This window comes from Podarcis filfolensis (assembly GCF_964270895.1).
Source record: "Podarcis filfolensis genome assembly, chromosome: 4".
Classification (NCBI taxonomy): Eukaryota; Metazoa; Chordata; class Lepidosauria; order Squamata; family Lacertidae; genus Podarcis; species Podarcis filfolensis.
In genome coordinates, this window is record NC_139607.1 from 94,237,203 (window position 1) to 94,257,862 (window position 20,660).

General features: G+C 47.2%; 1 protein-coding gene across 14 annotated transcripts in view; it reads left to right on the forward strand.

Moving 5' to 3' along the window:
* The window catches only part of TENM4 (teneurin transmembrane protein 4), a 645,582-nt gene that overhangs the window by 518,532 nt on the left and 106,390 nt on the right, over positions 1-20,660 (forward strand). For 9 of the 14 annotated variants that reach the window (XM_083609383.1, XM_083609392.1, XM_083609391.1 and 6 more), the window contains one exon: positions 7,834-7,860. The exons of the other annotated variants lie outside the window; for them this stretch is intronic. In XM_083609383.1, the coding sequence (XP_083465509.1) occupies positions 7,834-7,860 (27 nt within the window). The remainder of the gene's footprint in view (positions 1-7,833; positions 7,861-20,660) is intronic. 14 annotated transcript variants of the gene reach the window in all.

A 20,660-nucleotide genomic window follows, 5' to 3' on the forward strand; every position in this document is an offset into this window, starting at 1 on the left:
CCAGTGTCATACATTCCCATGTGTGGCGTTCCCCATCCCACAGCCCCCGACCAATGTCCTTTGACGCTCTGCCCATGCTCAAATCTCCAGTCTCCAGCTACTCCACACAAGCCCAGAAAAGGGGACACAGGGTGGCTGGTACCAGTATCCCCAAGAGTCTCCTCCGCTTATTTTTTTCCACGTGGAGCAAGTTCCCAGACCTTAATTAATTAAATTTATATACTACCTTTCATCTGAAGATCTCAGGACAGTTCACAAGATAAAAAAAGTTTATTTTTTATAAGATGTTTATTAGGATTTTACAAAAAGCAAAAATTAACAGAATAAGAAGAAGACAAGAAAGAAAAAGAAAAAATACAAAAAATACAAAAATACATAAAAAAAGAAAATACAAAATACAAAAAAAAATAAGTAGAAAAAGTTAAAAACAAATCCATTTTTTTCATATCTTTAAGCTCATTTGCTTGTTTCCTTGACCTCCTCACACCTCCCTTTTTTGTATTCCCGTTCACATAGTCAGTTCAGCAAATCCTTACCCTCTTTCATTTATCTTAACTCTATATCTTAACATATTATAACTGTATATTTTCATCCATTATCAGTCCATTTTTACATATTCTTATTGGCCTTGTTGCTAATGCCACTTAATTTCGATCCAACATCATTTTAACATTCATTAATTTTACAATATTTCTGCAAATAGTCTTTAAATTTCTTCCAATCTTCTTCCACCGACTCTTCTCCCTGGTCTTGGATTCTGCCAGTCATTTCCGCTAGGATAAAAAAAGTTTAAGGTAAAGCTTAAGAGTGCATAGGAATTATTTATTTATTTATTTATGCATATTTATATTTATACATACATAGGGACGCAGGTGGCACTGTGGGTTAAACCACAGAGCCTAGGGCTTGCGGATCAGAAGGTCAGCAGTTTGAATCCCAGCGAAGGGGTGAGCTCCCGTTGCTCAGTCCCTGCTCCTGCCAACCTAGCAGTTCGAAAGCACGTCAAAGTGCAAGTAGATAAATAGGTACCTCTCCGGCGGGAAGGTAACCGGTGTTTCCGTGTGCTGCTCTGGTTCGCCAGAAGTGGCTTAGTCATGCTGGCCACATGACCCGGAAGCTGTACACCAGCTCCCTCGGCCAATAAAGCGAGATGAGCGCCGCAACCCCAGAGTCGGCCACGACTGAACCCTTTACCCTTACATGCATACAAACATACCTTTACCTTTACATGCATACAAACATACAGTGGTACCCCTGGTTACGAACTTAATTTGTTCCAGAGGTCCGTTCTTAGCCTGAAACCATTCTTAACCTGAGGTACCACTTTAGCTAATGGGGCCTCCCGCTTCCACCACACCCCCGGCGCGCGATTTATGTTCTCATCCTGAGGTAAAGTTCTTAACCTGAGATACAACTTCCGGGTTAGTGGAGTCTGTAACCCAAAGTGTTTGTAACCTGAGGTGTTTGTAACCCAAGATACCACTGTACGTACATACATACATACATACCCCGCCCATCTGGCTGAGTTTCCCCAGCCACTCTGGACGGCTCCCAACAGAATAATAATAATAATAATAATAATAATAATAATAATGTGATTAAACATCAAACATTAAAAACTTCCCTAAACGAAAGTGACCAGAAACAGCCTAGCAGCCTAGATATGGGGAGCCTCCGGGGGAATTGTTTCCCATTATAGGGAAAATACAGTAAATTATCCAAAATGCGGAAATAGTTGCTTCCCTCCCCCCATAATGCATCTGAATTGCAAGATTCAGGTTTTTCCCCGTAACTGAATTGAGGGATCCATGCTGACATGGTGGGCTGGGGTTCCACCCCCCTTCTTTTAGCCCCAGATTTCCTGGGGACTTCCCCCTCTTCCTTTCTTTCATGAGAACAAGTCAAGAAACAAGAGTGCCTCATTTAAACATTGCTGACAGCTTATCGCCAAAGCCGGAAACTTACCAATAAGTGGAACAGAGGGAGCCACGAAAATGCTTCATTTTCAGATTTAAAACCCCCAAGACCTGTTCTTTGCCTGTTTCACTCCACTAGCGTGTCGTGAACTCGTCTTCCATCGAGCATTCATTGAGTTGGGCACAAGAGCTTCTTTCACTTTTATGAGAGACAAACTTTTGCATAGTTCGTGTAACTGAAAGTTTCGAGCGGTCTTCCCCACCTGACAATTTTCTCCCCTCCAATTTCGTCCAATTTCCTGGTGAAGCTTTGCCCCATTCCACCAGGGAGCCCGGCTGTTCCAGCATGTCTTTCAGCACGCAATCGTCATATCTCCACCCCATTTTAGCACAACCTTAAACCAGCCACTTTACAGCCCTCCCCAGACCAACTCCTTCATGTTGCCATCTCAGGGCTTTACCCTTTCTCCAAACATATTTTTTCCTGGTTTACTGGGGGGGGGGGGGGTTGTTGTTGTTTTTTTTGCATAAATGCAGTTGTGGACAGCCACATTCAAAAGCGTTTTGTCTTAAGGCAGAGATTCTAAAAACAAACAAATGCTCTTGCAGATAGGGAAGGCCAGTTGCAAGATGGAGAGTTTGCATAGGATTTGTTCTGTACCTCCTAATCAGCTGTTTGCAAGCCTACTCCGGCTTGCTGTAAAAACCATTTGGGCTTCTTCCGGGGGGGGGGACTCCTAGCATTTCCTGCAAAGGGAACCTGGAGCTTATAGTTAGAAGACTGACTTATGCCACAGGAAAGGATGCTACGAGAGTAGTTTCCAGCTAAGAAGAAGCCTCTCCTGGTGGAGTTGAGCCTTCCTTGCTGCATTACTCAAGAGAAAGCCTTTCTATTCTTTCTTTAAAAAACTCAAATGCAAGTGAGGGTTTTTTTAGCCTGAAGAGCTGCACAGGATCGGGGCCTTAGCAACAAGATGTGGCCTGAAAAGCAGCCAGATTTTTCAAGTGGGAGGACTTGGCAGTATCAATAATAATAATAATAATAATAATAATAATAATAATAATAATAATAATTTATTGTACCCCGCTCATCTGACTCAGTTGCCTGGCTTCCAACAAAGTATAAAGGAAACACACCAAAATATTCTAAGCTTCCCCAAACCGGGCTCCCTTCAGATGTCTGTAAAAAGTCATGTGATTGTTTATCTCCTTAACATCTGATGGGAGGGTGTTCCACAGGGCGGGTGCCACTACCGAGAAGGCTCTCTGCCTGCTTCCCTGTAACTTTGCTTCTTGCAGTGAGGGAACCAGCAGAAGGCCCTCGGAGCTGGACCTCAGTAACCGGGTTGGACAATGGGGTTGGAGATGCCCATTTATTTCTACACATCCCTTTCTTCCAATTTCCAATTTCCAATTTATTATTTATATCCCGCCCATCTGGCTGGGCTTCCCCAGCCACTCTGGGCGGCTTCCAACAAAATATTAAAATACTGTAATGCATCAAACATTAAAAGCTTCCCTAAACAGTTTGGAACCCAGGGCAGTATTTGAGACTGCCCTGTTTTAAGTCTTGGTTGTTGTTGTTGTTTAGTCATTTAGTTGTGTCCGATTCTTCGTGACCCCATGGACCAGAGCACGCCAGGCTCTCATGTCTTCCACTGCCTCCTGCAGTTTGGTCAAACTCATGCTGGTAGCTTCGAGAACACTGTCCAACCATCTTGTCCTCTGTCGTCCCCTTCTCCTTGTGCCCTCCATCTTTCCCAATATCAGGGTCTTTTCCAGGGAGTCTTCTCTTCTCATGAGGTGGCCAAAGCATTGGAGCCTCAGCTTCAGGATCTGTCCTTCCAGTGAGCACTCAGGGCTGAGTTCCTTCAGAATGGAGAGGTTTGATCTTCTTGCAGTCCATGGGACTCTCAAGAGTCTCCTCCAGCACCATAATTCAAAAGCATCAATTCTTCGGCGATCAGCCTTCTTGATGGTCCATCCTTTATGGTTTTAAGTCTTACATGCTGCCTTTTCTACTCTGAACACTTAAAACAAGGAGCTGCTGATGGTCCATGTTTAGGAGGTCTCTGCCCCTGTTGCTGCTTTTATCCTATAGAATCATAAAATCGTAGAATTGGCAGGGACCTCGGGGGGGGGGTCATCTAGTCCAACCCCCTGCAATGCAGCATGGTCTGTCAAGGGTGTAGGGAGAGAGAGAGAAAGAGAGTTTTTTTCACACACAGCCCTTTTTCTCCACCACCCAGAAAGTCTTCCCAGTGGCTCTGCACCGTTTTGTCCATAGGCTCATGAACATAATAATCACTGAAAAAACAAGCATTACACCACCATAAAAATCCAGTATTTGGGGGAGCGGGGGCGGGGGGACAGAGGAGTAACAGAACTGGCACATGTGAAAGGACATTGGCATGGAAGATCATTGTGTGTGGCAAGCATCCCCGCTCATCCCAGTGTGATTTTTCTGCATGGGCACATGCGCCGTCGGCCATAAATCGCCGTTACATCTTGTCTCCCTGCCTGCTTTATCCCTGATAAAAATTGTGTCATCCACCCCAACCCCTCCTCCCCCCCCCCAAGTGGCTGAACCCCAATCCTGACCCGTAATTGACATGTGCGCAGGTAAACATTGCTAGGAGTCTCTGGCAGAAGCGGGAGAGGCTTCTCCTTAACGTTCGACCAGGGTTTCCCAAACTAGGGCCTGCAATTGGACTACAGTTCCCATCGTCCCTGAGCGCTGGACTTGCTCGCTAGGGATGATGGGAGTTGTAGTCCGAAAACAGCCGGAGACCCAACTGATTGCAATGATTTAAGCAGAAATGCAATGCACCTCCCCATACGGAGGGAGACAGTGACCAGGTGAGTTTCGTACCTGCTCAGTGTGCTGCCTAGATGCTTAGACTCATAGAATTGTAGGCTTGGAAGGAACCCCAGGGGTCATCTAGTCCAACCCCCTGCATTGCAATAATCGTGCCCTGAATAGGTGCGAACCACCAGTCTTCTGATTAACAGCATGCTGTTGATGGACAGATTCCGGGCCTCTCCTGCTTTCCTTTATTAGGGTTTCTTCTTTTATTTATTTTCTTGCACTGTCCTGCAACCTACTGAGCCAATTCATTTTTTGCCTGGTCTGGTAACCATTTATTACTTCCTATACCTTTCAACCAGATTTGGACTGGGCTAATAATAATAATAATAATACATTTCCAAGCACAATTCAAAGTGTTGGTGCTGACCTTTAAAGCCCTAAACGGCCTCGGCCCAGTAGACCTGAAGAAGCGTCGCCACCTCCATCGTTCTACCCGGACACTGAGGTCCAGCGCCGAGGGCCTTCTGGCGGTTCCCTCCCTGCGAGAAGCCAAGTTACAGGGAACCAGGCAGAGGGCCTTCTCGGTGGTGGCATCCGCCCTGTGGAACACCCTCCCACCAGATGTCAAAGAGAAAAACAACTGCCAAACTTTGAGAAGACATCTGAAGGCAGCCCTGTTTAGGGAAGCGTTTAATAGGTTATTGTAGTTTAGTGTTCTGTTGGAAGCCGCCCAGAGTGGCTGGGGAAACCCAGCCAGATGGGTGGGGTATAAATAGTAAATTATTATAATAATTATTATTATATTATTATAATAAGGAATCATCCAACCATGCAATCTCCCACCTTAAGCAGCCTTAAGTGGAGCGGTGCACCAAGAATTGCACCATGTTATTCTGCAGGCCCCATGGCCTGGCTCTTCGCTGCAAAAGGATGGCAGATTCTCCCAGAGACTGCAGTGGTGACCCAGGCAATTTGGGCTGTCTGGATGAGTTTCTAAACCTGTCGGGCGTTTCCTCCTGGCAGTGTTTCCCAGGTGCTTCCATTCTCCTTTATCCTTGAGCGAATGTTTTGAACCAGCTGAGGTTGTCCCATCCCGGAGCCAAGTCATCAATCTCCTCACCTCCTCGCTTGCAAATACGTATCCCGTGCTTCCGCCTGCCCGTTTAGACATACTAGAGTCTAGACTCGAAAGTGGGGGGGGGCGGGGACGCGCCAAAAAAATTCTTTCGGAGGTCACGACCCTTCTAGTTGGGTGGTCTTGCCTGAGCCAGTGCAGGAGGGGCGGGGTGGAGTGGAGTGGGGGCAAGAATAAATGGAAAATACAAGGAGTCGTTTGAGAGCCAGATTGGAAGGAGCGTGGGAATGGTGCCCAAATTGGAGAAGCAAGCTTTGCCCGGTCCTTACTTGGACGACGTTTTAAATAAGAGCAAAGAGCTCGGCAGGATGAGAGCTTTAGCCGAAAATATCTCACCCCACCCCTCCTCAGAAGCACCCCCCAGCCCCCCCCCCCCAACTTCTGAAGTTGTCGACTGCTCAGAAGAAAAGGAGCTGGTCAGTCACCCCATCGGCTAAATTTCCCGGGGGTTCTTTTATATTTCTGCCACTCTTGCTCTGACCTTAAGCCGGCCATTTAAACTCTCTTTTCTTCTGCCGAGTCCCTTTATATTGTCGTGGTATTTGCCCTGCCCCTTCGGCGAGGTTAATCTGCAAAGTCAAAGCGGTTGGCTTCAGGCTGTACCGGCGAGGGGGCGCACCCTGGTTCAACGCCCCTCTTAAGAGACGGTGAGCGCAAGCACAAAGAGTGGGAGGAATTGTCTGGCAACTATGGAACACACTTCAAAACTTACTCTTGCTTTTGCCATAAATTGGCCTAGGGGCCCATGTCGTTCGCTTATTTCTAAATTTTATCTACCACCTTGCCGCCACCCCCGTAAGTTGTCACATTCCTTGGTGCATGTGTGCCACCTTTTAGTCGGGGACCTGGATGAGGCCCCCCCGGCCATGAGGGGGAGGGGAGAAGCTGTGTCTCCCTTGGCTTAGCAGAGATTTTGAAGGGTCCGCTCAGTGTCTGGGTTGCGAGATGACGTCACCAGTTGTGATCACTGTGATAGACAGCTGTCCGTCAAAATTCAGAACACTCAGGGCTTTTCTTTTCCTTTTTTTATTTTAGTGCTGATAGCTCTTTAGGGAAGAGGTAGAATATTCAGACCCTGTTCTGCTTGCCTGTCTCAGAACTGAAGCACTCACGACCCACCTGATCTGTCTTTACTTTTGGCACACATTTACCACCTCACATTTTCATAGATTTGGGAGAGACCCTGAGTACAATCTAGGCCAACCCCCTGCCATGCAGTTGTCCCGTACGGGGATAAGACCTCCAACCTTGGCATTATCGGCACCACACTCTAACTAGCTGAGCTATATGTCTCTTATGAAATGCTGATCACATGTGGATGATTGAAAGATTAAAAACTAAAATTGGGCTTCTGCCAGAAAGCTAGATTGTAAGCTCCTTGCGGGAGAGACCTGGCATTTTTGCTGGTGCTGCTGGACGCAAAGCAGCACGTTCAACGGTGACACTGCACGAACTATTAATTGCACAGAAAATGATTTGGGGGGGGGGGGATTCCCAGGTCCTTGGAGCTGGCGGCTGGTCTTTTCCGCTTTACGTTACCCCATAAAGCGCTGTGTTGATGCCTTCTAAATGAATGATAGGCAGGCAGGAGGAAAAATGCATTTAGCGGCGGCCGTGGCAAGAGGTTGCTATAGCCGTGAAAAGGCTCGCAGGACCTTCAGGCTGGCTGTCATTTATTCTGACCTTATTACCCGCAGCACCCAGAATAAATAAACAGACCTTTTCGCCATTCCTTGACTGATGGTATTGGTACTGTCCCCTCCTTCCTTGCCACTTTTCTGCTTCTCCGTAACAAAGGCTCGGTCTCCTGTTGTTGTTGTTGCTGCTGATGTTGTCGTTTTCCCCCTTCCCCAACCTCTGACCCTCCGCCTCTCCTTCCCGGCGCCTCTGTAACACTTCTGCACTGTCTCGTACTAAGCTGTACTGCACTTGACTCAACCCTACTTTACATGTCCTGTCTTTTATCTCCCAAGCCCACTATCTGGATAAGGTAGTGAAAGGTACGGTGGTCTTCCTTTCCTCTTTTTTCTCCCTCGTTTGTCTCTGTGTTTGAAACCCAGGTAGACAACCCTCCCCATTTGTTTGCACGCACCCGAGTCAGTAAATCAGATGGCATCTTTTCTCCATGTTCACAAGCGCTTTCACCTAATGTATGAAAAGCCTGGCTTTTCAGGCATTTAGGCTGAACGGAGGGGGAATGTTGTTGTTGTTTTTTTGCAACTTCCATCATGTCATATCCATGTTTATCCTACCCATTCCATCTCTCCTTCCCACCTTGCCAAGTTATTTGGGGGTGGGGGTGGGAATAGCAGCAATTACTGCATCAGCATGTGGTTAATAATAATAATAATTGTATGGCCCAAGAGGTGAAGACACAGGTGAGTGTGTTTGATGTACGAAGTCTCTTGGTTTTCAGTTTGAAACTAGTAATCTTGACTGTAGCAAAATTCAGCAGGGCCAAATCTGTTTGTGCCACTGTGCAGTGCTTGGAGTCACAAGACTCTGTTTACATTCCAGAAATTCCAGACTGTTGGAAGTCTCACCAGAGATGGGAGACGGATGTTGATATTACTGGTTTCCTGTTTCTTTGTACCAGTTGCCTCTCTGCTTTCACAGAGAGAGGATGTATATTCTTTTCTGCCTGCGTAGTTAGAAATGAAACTCTTAGCAATGTAGCTCATATTTCTCGTCCTTCTGCTGCTTGTATACTCTGCGTAATGAGGGAACGTGCCTGAAGTCTCATCAAAGGCTCAGGTGGTCAATCACTGTCAGAGGACTCGATCGGAGGAGCAGCTTTGCCGAACTCAAGTTCCGACAAAATCCCCAAGCGAAGTTGACCTGTTGATACATTTATGATACGTACTGTAGGTCAGGGCTAGAGAACAGCCGGCCCTGCAGATGTTTGCTGGGCTCCAGTCCTCATTATCCCCTAAGCACCAGCCATGGTGGCAGGGGCTGATGGCAGCTGGAGTCAAGGAATATCTGGACTGCACTGTGTTGGCTAAGATTTCTGGGTGATGTGCTACCTGCCCCACGGACTGCATCAGAGCATGTCTTTTTCCTATCTTAAAAAGCAGCGAGTGAACCTGCTTACAAACGGGCCAGTTCACACCATGCAGCAGTTTGCATGGACTTGCAGCCGGGTGTCAGGGTGGGGCACAGTTTATACAAACTGGCTAAATTCAATGTCAAGTTGCAACGAAAGAAAGGACAGCATATTTCGAATGCATTCGTTGGCAGTTCATCTGTTGCTGCAACGCTCATCCAGTTCAGTTAAAAGCTTAAACTGAGATATTTCCATCAATTAAAGTGGTGCCCTTGATTAATCAGGTAATGGCTTTTTAATTTTGTTGCTGTTGTTTCCATTACAAAAAGAAACAAAAACTGTTGATTGTAAGCTCCACCTCAGAAAAGGCATTTCCTCCTCTGTTTCTGCTGCAACACAGGCTTTTGCTCCTTTAGAACTGCTGTGGGTTATTTTAATTTTTTTCATGCACATTTCGTTGACTAAAGTCAACCGACTTGTGATTCCTTGAGCAGCGTTGCAGCCCAACGTGCAACAACAGTGACCAAAGGTTTTGATGACTGTGCAACAGGTGGGGGCCAAAGTATGCCCCTCTGGTGCACACATTCAAAAGCAGACACCAGCTCTGTGAGTTAGCTTTGTGCTGTGTGTATTTCCTTCCCTGGGTCCTGAATCTCCCACAATTCAGCTTCATTGGCTGACCGAAGGTTATAGAATCACGAGAGCAGGGTCAAAGCTCCTCTGTCCTCTTTCCCTACACCATGGGTAGGCAAACTAAGGCCTGGGGGCTGGATCCGGGCCAATCGCCTTCTCAATCTGCCCCGCGGACAGTCCAGGAATCATGAGTAGAATGTGTCCCTTTCTTTAAAATGCATCTCTGGGTTATTTGTGGGGCCTGCCTGCTGTTTTTACATGAGTAGAATGTCCTTTTGTTTAAAATGCACCTCTGGGTTATTTGTGGGGCATAGGAATTCGTTCTTTTCTTTTCCTCCGGCCCCCCACAAGGTCTGAAGGACAGTGGACCGGCCCCCTGCTGAAAAAGTTTGCTGACCCCTGCCTGGTTTTATAAGGTTCATGTCCCTGATCGTTTCTCGTCTTTTCTTAACTAAAAGGTGGTTGTGGTTGGTGTACATTGTGACTGCTGGGGTGAAGGCAGGGAGACCGTCAGTCGGTGGAGCAGCAGCCAATGACAGGCAGATCCACCTCCCTCTTGTTGGCACCCATCTTGACTCAAGAGACAATGGAGTGCACCTCCAGGGGTGAAGTCAAACCGCTGTGTTAGCAGCACCGAAGTGACCTCCCTGGGGCATAAGCCTGGGCAGTGTGTCTGGAGGCCCTGGGCTCCCCAGACAACAAGACCTCCTCTTGGCTTCACTGATGTGACCCAAAGGAAAGCAGATCAAGACGTTCGGCACCAGCTTGGCTGTAGAAGTTGCCGGAAGGAGGCGTACAAGGCGCCGTCCAACCGTCTTAGGGACTCCACTCTGGATTTGTGTAGGGTTGACTCCTTAGCCTTGTCTTCTCTTGAAGTTATCCCTCAAGGCAGCGGAGGTTTAGGATGAGAGTTTTTCTTCTCTTAGATGGGCTACCTTCGCAGGTGGATGAGCCGCACCTGCCCCTCACAGATCTAACGCCTGATGGATAAGTCAGAAGGCAGGTAGGCAGTTCCTGGCTGAGGGTCAACTGAAGTTGGTGGGGCATTCCCTAATAAATAATAATAATAATAATAATAATAATAATAATAATAATAATAATAATTTATTTATATCCCACCCTCCCCAGCCGAAGCCGGGCTCAGAGCGGCTAACAACAATAAAAGTAACACAGCATTCTAAAGTCAATTCATTCTAAAATCGATTCAAATCAAATTAATGGCAACCATTGGGCTAGAGTTCTGTGAGGATTACCAAAGGAGGGGGTCAGGCTGTGCCTTGGCCAAAGGCCTGGTGGAAGAGCTCTGTCTTGCAGGCCCTGCGGAAAGATGTCAAGACTCACAGGGCCCTAGTCTCTTGTGACAGAGCGTTCCACCAGATCGGAGCCACAGCCGAAAAGGCCCTGGCTCTGCTTGAGGCCAGGCTAACCTCCCTGTGGCCCGGGACCGTCAAGGTGTTTTTATTTAAGACCATAAGGTCCTCCGTGGGACATACCAGGAGAGGCGGTCCCGTAGGTACGAGGGTCCTAAGCCGTATAGGGCTTTAAAGGTTAAAACCAGCACCTTAAACCAGATCCTGCACTCCACCGGGAGCCAGTGCAGCTGGTATAGCACCGGATGAATGTGATCTCGCAGCGAGGATCCCGTAAGGAGCCTCACCATGGCATTCTGCACCCGCTGGAGCTCCTGGGTCAGCACTAATGAACTAGCCTCTGTTGCTGAAAAAGCCCCCAAACATGGGAGCTTTCCCGCTGCACACAAACACACACACACACAGAGAGAGACCCCAACACAAAACCCACCCAAATCCCCACTTGAGAGAAACGTTGGCTTACAACCAAGCTGGCGTCTGTCCTCACAAACAAAAAGTAGAGAACCCTTTTCAAATAAATCCATCAAAATTATGCGGGAATGAGATCAGGCCTCCGTGCTTTTAAGCGAGGTTTTGTTTTCAGCCTTCGAAACCACACACTTTCTAAAATGCCTCACCCCCCCCCAAAAAAAAAGCCGTAAAAAGACTGCTGCAAAGTCAGTCTTCCTCTTTCAAGACTCTCCTGGGTTGGGAGCCGCACTTTATTAATTTAATTTATGGAATTATAGCTGCGGCAGGAGAGAGAGATACATATATGCTGGAGAGTATTGCCTGCCATTTCGAAACGTGTTGCTAATTATGCACATTAAACACAGAGGCCACAGGCAGCAATGCTTTCTTGTTATGGCTGTCATGATGGCAGTAGATTTGATTGACTTGGACAAGCGCATCCTTTTGAAAATGCAGTGGTACTGCTGCGCATAGTTGTGAGGCTGGTGTGTGGGGAGGGTGCTGTTAAGAAGGCCCCCTGCCCCACTAAAAGCATTTGACGGTAGGTTATTGGCTACAAAGGGACGCGGGTGGCCACAGAGCCTAGGACTTGCCGATCAGAAGGTCGGCGGTTCAAATCCCCGCGACGGGGTGAGCTCCTGACCATTAGGTCCAGTCATGGCCGACTCTGGGGTTGCGGTGCTCATTTCGCTTCATTGGCCGAGGGAGCCGGCGTACAGCTTCCAGGTCATGTGGCCAGCATGACTAAGCCGCTTCTGGCGAAACCAGAGCAGTGCATGGAAATGCTGTTTACCTTCCCGCCGGAGTGGTACCTATTTATCTACTTTCACTTTGACGTGCATTCAAACTGCTAGGTTGGCAGGAGCAGGGACCGAGCAACAGGAGCTCACCCCGTTGCAAGGATTCAAACCGCTGACCTTCTGATCGGCAAGTCCTAGGCTCTGTGGTTTAATCCACAGCGCCACCCGCGTCCCTCCAGAGACTACCTTACACTGCGTTTAAAACCAAAATCGCATTTGGGTAGAAACTGTTTCTCAGGCGGCTAGTCCTAGTCTTTATAACCCTGTACCTTCTTCCAGAAGGCAGAAGCTGAAAGAGATCATTTCCGGGGTGCGCACTATCCTGCGCTATCTCTGCAGCTTTCTTATGGCACCTGGAAGCATAGATTTGATCCAAGGTGGGAAGAATATGAATATATACACACACACACACACACACACACACACACATATATATCCATCTTAAGAGTATATTACAAACTGTGATGAATCACAGCAAGAGCTTGCCTGGTCCAACATCCTGTTTTCCAAAGTGACCAGCAAGATGTCTATGGGTAGCCTACAGGACACAAGGACAACCACATTTCTTGGCTCTTGTTCTCCACCAAGTGGTATTTCGGGGGGCATACTGCTGTAAACAAAAATTGCCCTTTTGCCTTATGGGGTATCAAGAGCCCATACAGAGTCCTTACATAGGTTCCCTATTGGTAGGAGAAAATAACAGAGGCCAACCAGAGAATATTGAGAAGCAAAGCAGCTAGTAAGCCTGATCTTTATTGATCTGTTGCAACAGGGTCCTCACTCACCTCACGAAGGAGGGAGGAGGAACCCAGAACAGTGGCGAGCAAGGCCTTATATAGACTTTTGAAATTGCCACCCTGTAGATCAAGGCCACCCCCAGAAACATCATACATACATCACAGAAGAGGTGTAATCTAAGACCACCACCCCAGATACATCATACCTACATCACAGAAAAAGCGGTCTACAACAGAAATTTGAATGTTGTTTTTCTCCTGTTGTTGTTTATCTCCTGTCTGGCAGGTTATTTGATCGGATTGGCTGGGGAGCCTGGCCAGTATTTTTGTAATGATAAATACTTAGTTCCTGGGCCATGTCACAGGCTCACACCCTATTCAAACACAGACATACCCTTAAGGCAGGACTTGTGAAGGAAAAGACAATGGGGAGGCTTTTCCATTTTCCTTTGACCTTGCAGAGAAAACATTTGGTCAGTTTGGGAATCAAAAATGGCTCCAGGTCGGTCTTCCTGTGCTGATCTATGTACGTGCTTGGTTGGTACACTTATGAACATTTACTGCATCTAAGATCTCAAAAGGGACGCGGGTGGCGCTGTGGTCTAAAACACAGAGCCCAGGGCTTGCCGATCAGAAGGTCGGCAGTTCCAATCCCCGCGACAGGGTGAGCTCCTGTTGCTCTGTCCCAGCTCTTGCCAACCTAGCAGTTTGAAAGCATGCCAGTGCAAGTAGATAAATAGGTACCGCACCGGCAGGAAGGTAAATGACGTTTCCGTGTGCTGCTCTGGTTCGCCAGAAGCGGCTTAGTCATCTGGCCACATGACCCGGAAGCTGTACGTCGGCTCCCTCGGCCAGTAAAGCGAGATGAGCGCTGCAACCCCAGAGTCGTCTGCGACTGGACCTAATGGTTGGGGGTCCCTTTACCTTTAAGACCTCAAAATTCCTATCACAATACTTCCTGTGATCCTGGAACATCCTGGTGACTAGTAGCCATTTACAACCTAACCCTCCATGAGCTTCTCCAACTCGGCCCCCTTCACCCCAGCAGAACATGCCCAACTCATATCTCCTGCCCAACTCATATGCTTTCCCCTCTTTGCAAGGCGCCGCCGCCTTTCCGTTCTCCGTCACGCGGTGGTGGACCTCCGGATCAAGTTTTTGACCCTCTCCCTCTTGGCAGCCTCTCTTGGACATCCAGGAAGCAGAGAGGGTCAAATCGTGCTTGCAAACAGGGGAGACAGCAAGAGTGGCCAAACAATCGCTAATCCCCGGGGACAGCAAAAGCTGTTTTGGCAAGCCAATTAGCCCTTCAGGGACAGGAGAAACTTTGCAACAAAGGCTACTGCTCCTTGCCAAATTGGCCGCTTCGGAAGGGCTGCCCATCTCTGTGGCGGCTAAGTTGTTTTCCCTTAATTGAATGAATGAAATGCCCCTGAATTTCTTTATGTTGCTTCCACACACACACCCCTTTTAGGTATCCTTTGTTAGCTCAAGGGACAAGGGTCTGCTTTTGTCTCTGTTTACCCACTTAGAGGGGGGGCAATTCTTGCGAATAATAGGTGCCTCACTCCCCATTCCTGCCTCTCATCTCCATACGGGGGAAGGGGGCTGGGGGGCACAGCAAATCAAAAGATAACAGAGGAACAAGGGTGGGTGGAGAAAGAGGATTTAAAGGCATACATCATCTCCTTCAGATTCAGAGGTGTAAAGAAGTGAACATCTCCATTCTTCCTTTTACAGATAGGTAGCCGTGTTGGTCTGCCATAGTCAAAACAAAAAAATATTTTTTTCCTTCCAGTAGCACCTTAAAGACCAACTAAGTTAGTTCTTGGTATGAGCTTTCGTGTGCATGCACACTTCTTCAGATACACTTCAGATATATTCTTCCTTGTTCGTCGCCCTCCTTTCATTCCCCCCCCTTTTTTTAAAAAAGTCATCTATAAAATACTTGCTTTATCTTCTTTGAATTAACCTTGCAAGCCAGGAACTGAAGGGAGTAGATTGTACTTTGTTAAGCAGGGCTGGTTAACTTATTATCATTATTACTATTATTTATTTTATTTTATTTTATTTTATTATTTTATTTATTTATTTATTGAGTTTATATACCACTCCTATACCTGGTGGTCTTAGGGCGGTTCACAGAACAAAATCAAAATATAAAACTACAAAATAAATAATCAAAATAAAAAAAAACAACCCAATACCCCCCCCAAAAAAACCACCACAATTTAAAAGGGCATAGGATGTCAATCAAATCAACCAAAGGCCTGGTTAAAAAGGAATGCTTTTGCCTGGTGCCTAAAGGTGTACAGTCAAACCTCAGTTGTCAAACGTAATCTGTTCTGGAAGCGCTTTCAGCTTCCAAAATGTTCAACAACCGAGGCACGGCTTCTGATTGGTTGCAGGAGCTTCCTGCACTCAAGCGGAAGCCGCGTCGGACGTTCGGCTTCCGAAAAATGTTCAAAAATCGGGTTTTCAGCATTTGGGAGCCAAAACATTGCCGTTCGGGATCTGAGGTTTGACTGTATAATGAAGGCGCCAGGCGAACTTCCCTGGGGAGAGCATTCCACAGACAGGGAGCCACTGCAGAAAAGGCCCTGTTCTCATGTTGCCACCCTCCGCACCTCTCGAGGAGGAGACACATGAAGAAGGGCCTCAGAAGATGATCTCAGGGTCCAGGTTGTTGTTGTTGTTGTTGGAGGACACAAAGGTTACCTTCACACTTTGTCAGGCCAATGAATTTGGTCAAAAGCAACCTTCTCTCTCTCTCTCTCTCTCTCTCTCTCTCACACACACACACACACACACACACACACACACACACACACCTCCTGTCCCTGCTGACATATGCAGATCAGCTGAAGGGGAGAGTTATCTCTACCTGCTCATCAGATGATTCATATGATGACTGGCGGGGACACACACCCCAACCGCACTGTGTCTGCTTTACATTATTTTTCTCTATGCTTCTACCACTGAAATCTGAGGAGGGCAGGGGCAGTATAAATGCCTTTGGGGGCTAGATCAGGCCCCAGTCCGGGGGTTAGCCAGCCCTCCCATAAAGTTTGCAGCAGGTTAAAGCGAGCGTGCTTGCCGTAAACCTTCGCGTTTACGACGCACTGCGGAGTGATCGGCACTTGCTGTAGCTTCCAGCTTCCATAACTCTTATTGCTCACATGAGCAGAATGCATGGCTTGAAGGGAACACGCCATTTAGGCATTCCTAATCATTTGCACGTTTGGGGTTGGAATTGCCAAATCAGCCGTTCTGAGCTGAGCTGGGAGAGACTCTGTTGGTTTTGGTCTGCTCTAATCCAAACCAGCAAGACAATCTGGGCGTTATCTACGCCAGAGATTTGAACTGGTTTAATAGCTGTCCCCTCACCCCCAGAGAACTAACTGGGAATTGCAGTCATTTGAGGGAGAGAGAAGGCAGAAGTCTTGAGCATCAGATTGTCAGCACACTCAGAAAACTACAGTCCCTGGGGTTCTTTGGGGCAAAGCCCTTGGCTGACGAAATTCCAAACTCAGTCGCAGCAGCCGGGAGCCAGTTTGCATTTCCATCCACACAGCCAGACGAGGTTTCTGCAAATCTTTATACTTGACCCGGTCTCACGGTGGAATGATTGGTGATAAACACATGCAGCGTGTACATAGCACTTCATACACATCATCTCAGTAAGGGATTCATCACTCTGTTCTGTCAGCAAACATTAAGGAAAAGGGATTTGAAACTAGATACGATTGCAGGAGGAAAGAGGAGCTGAGGGAGTCGGTCAAGAAACTTTTGTGCAACTGCTTTGCTGCACGCTGAGCTTGGAAAAAAACACAGATTCAGCCACATCTTCTCAAGACATACAAAAACTAGTTTGGAGTAGTGGTTAGAGTGTCTGATCGGGACCTGGGAGAGCAGGGTTCGAATCCCCCACTTGGCTGTGAAGCTTACTGGGGGACCTTGGGCCAGTGGCTGCCTTTTGGCCTAGCCTACCTTGCAGGGTTGTTCTGGGGATTAGTTGAGGAGCAGGAGAACCTTTTACGCCACCTGGAGCTCCTTGGAGGAGAAACGTGGAAAGGAAACACAATAAATAAATTAATTAAAGGGATTTTTTCAGAGACAATGTGGTAAGTGAAAATATTTTCTACTCCTGTAAAACTTTCACAACTATTCCATACTTACACAGACATACACCAGCAGGCTAAACCAGGTGAGGGCAGCCGAGAGATCTCAAACCCTCAGTGAGTTAGGGATTTCCCTTGTATGTGAGGCCAGGCTCTGGCAGATTAAGCAGACGAGACCAATAGTGGGTCCAGATGCTGTAGAGCAGGCATGTCCAACCGGTCGATCGTGATCTACTGGTTGATTGCGGGGCATCCCTGGTCGATCCTGGTCGATCGCCCCCCCCAAAAAATTAGGTCTTCCTCCCCCCAAAAAGCTCAACAACTTTGGCTCCCCCCCAAAAAAGCCAACATTGTCCAGTAGCACCTTATGACGCCTGCTTCTTGGGAGAAAAGCAATGACAAACCTAGACAGCATCTTAAAAAGCAGAGACATCACCTTGCCGACAAAGGTCCGTATAGTTAAAGCTATGGTTTTCCCAGTAGTGATGTATGCAAGTGAGAGCTGGACCATAAAGAAGGCTGTTCTCTAGCTTTTGAATTATGGTGCTAGAGGAGACTTGAGAGTCCTATGGACTGCAAGAAGATCAAACCGATCCATTCTGAAGGAAATCGGCCCTGAATGCTCACTGGAAGGACAGATCCTGAAGCTGAGGCTCCAAGACTTTGGCCACCTCATGAGAAGAGAAGACTCCCTGGAAAAGACCCTGATGTTGGAAAAGATGGAGGGCACAAGGAGAAGGGTATGACAGAGGACGAGATGGTTAGACAGTGTTCTCGAAGCTACCAGCATGAGTCTGACCAAACTGTGGGAGGCAGTGGAAGACAGGAGTGCTTGGCGTGCTCTGGTCCATGGGGTCACGAAGAGTCGGACACGACTGAACGACTAAACAACAAAGGTGCTACTGGACATTATATATATTTCTACTGCGTCAGACCAACACTGCTACTTACCTGAATCTAGAACCCAAAAGCCAGTTTTGTGTTTTTTTATAGTGGGAGTAGATCACAGTCTCTTGGGGGTTGGACATCTCTGTTGTAGAGGGAAGTAAGGGGCAGATGAAGCTCATCCACATGGGAAGGTAGCCTATCTAGGAGAAGGAAAACTGATCCTAAACCTCCACTGCCTTGCAAGATATCATCAGGAGATATAAGGAGTCAACCCTACACAAAACTGGAGTGTGAGTCCCTAAGACAGTTGGATGGTGCCTTGTACGCTTCCTTCCGGCAGCTTCTTCCACCAAGATTTTACTCTGCTTTTCTTTGGACCACATCAGCAAGACCAAAAAGGGGGGTGTCTTATCATCTGGGCAGCCCAGGCCCTCCAGACACACTGCCCAGGCTTGCATCCTGATTAGGTGACTTCAGTGCTGCTAAAGCAACAGTTCGACTTCAGAGAGCCAGTGTGGTATAGTGGTTAAGAGTTGTAATCTGGGGAACCAGGTTCACTTCCCCGCTCCTCCACATGCAGCTGCTGGGTGACCTTGGGCTACTCACACTTCTCTGAAGTCTCTCAGCCTCACTCACCTCAAAGAGTGTTTGTTGTGGGGGAGGAAGGGAAAGGAGATTGTGAGCCGCTTTGAGACTCCTCCGGGTAGTGAGAAAGCGGGATATCAAATCCAAACTCTTCTTCTTCTTCTTCTTCTTCTTCTTCTTCTTCTTCTTCTTCTTCTTCTTCTTCTTCTCCTCCTCCTCCTCCTCCTCCTCCCCCTGTAAAGACTAGCAGGGGTGAAGGGTCTAAATTAAAAAAACCATGCTGTGTAAAGAACCAAATAAATTAGATTTGTGGGCAGGGGTGCGACAAAGTTCTCAGGGATTTTGAAATGACGATTCCAGTTGCATCCATCTATGCCCATCTGGAAGTATTTCCTTCCCCACCAAAATCTGAAGGGCACAGCAGAGCATCCCCACTTCCTTTTTTTTGCTGGGTGGGCAAGGAAGAAAACCCAATTTTAATCCCTCCTCCCACCCAAGCTCCTTCAGCCTCCAACTCTAATCTCTAAATCAACCCTCTAGAAGGAGCCTTCTGAGGGAAATAGGAGGGTTATGACTGGGACTAATTAAAGAGCTCTAATTGCCCAGATCATTAGCAGCAGATTATTCCGGCTACCAGTCTCTAAAAACTGCAAGGTAATCACTCGCTAATCTGAGTAAATAGCCTTGGCAGAAAGAGGGAAAATGTCATTGTGTATATGGAGCAACTGGTTTTGTTTGCTTCCACCCTCCCAGACGTAGCTTCGCTCATTAATGTCAGGCAAGAGTTTTGCATGGGAAAACAATAATGACACTTGGTTTGGTACTCTTGTGCCTCAGTCTCCCGGTCGTGCTTGTTCACCTCCTCCTCTGCTGTGTGCCCCAGAAAATAATGAGAAGCATCTGCTTCCAGGTGTAAATGAACTCTGGTTAGTCAAGGGCAACCTGTGGTTAGTTTAAACTATGGCTTCCGGAAACGAGCCGAGGTGAAACCATGTTTTGTGATCCTGCTGCGTTCCTACAAACTATAGCTAAAACAAACACAGACCCTGGTTCCAATACAATGACAAACTGTGTTTAATTTAAACCTGGAAGCAGATGCTACCAGTTTTCTCTTCCACTGCTTGCTAAAGGGCCCTCGTATTTACGGGACCGCCTCTCCTGGTATGCCCCGCAGAGGACCTTAAGGTCCATGATTAACCATAGTTAAGAGGTCCCGGGCCCTAAGGAAGTCAGACTATCCTCCACCAGGGCCAGGGCCTTTTCAGTGATGGCTCCGACCTGGTAGAATGCTCTGTCCCATGAGACCAGGGCCCTTCAGGATTTAACCTCCTTCCATCAGGCCTGTAAGACAGAGCTATTCCGCCTGGCCTTTAATTTGAATTCAGCCTGAACTTTTATTTCCCTTCCCTTCCCTCCCCCTCCCCTTTTATGAAGATCACCCGCTCTGAGACCCCACAGCTAATTCTCCCCTGGCCTCCTTGCTGGCCCAAGTAGGACCAATTCAGCCAGCTAGCCCTGGGGATTATCTAATGCTTATTAGATGGATTTTCCCCTAAATTGATTTCTGAACTTTGGATTTTATTATTATTCATGTTTTTAAACTGTATTTTATGCTGCTTTTACAATTAAGTGTTTTAAATTTGTTGTTAGCCGCCCTGAGCCCGGTTTTTGAACCGGAAAGGGCGGGGTATAAATAAAAATTATTATTATTATTATTATTATTATTATTATTATTATTATTATTGTTATTATTATTAAAGGAGGTAAAGGGAGAGACAATGCTCAATCACAAGGCTCAAACAAGCTCGTTTTCAAAAATTAGTAGTGGCCTGGCTTAGCAGTCATGTAGCCCTCCTGCACCATGGATTTTGTGCTAACTGCTTGTCTGTTATCCCTCAAACTACCATGATAAACAGGTGGTGCTCATCTGTGCTGACAGATGAGCCCTCAAGCTTGCTCGGTTTTGGCACCATGTTTGTAAAAACTCCCATTTGGGTCTCCTTGCCCAAAGTCCATTCATATGTTGACATTCTAGTCTACAAGAGATTCCCCTTGCTGCAGGAAGTAGGGGACTTACAAATGAAGGATGGGGAAGCTAGCTGTTGTTGGACTGCAACTCCCATCAGCCCCAGCCAGCATGGGCAATGGTCAGGGCTGATGGGAGTTGTAG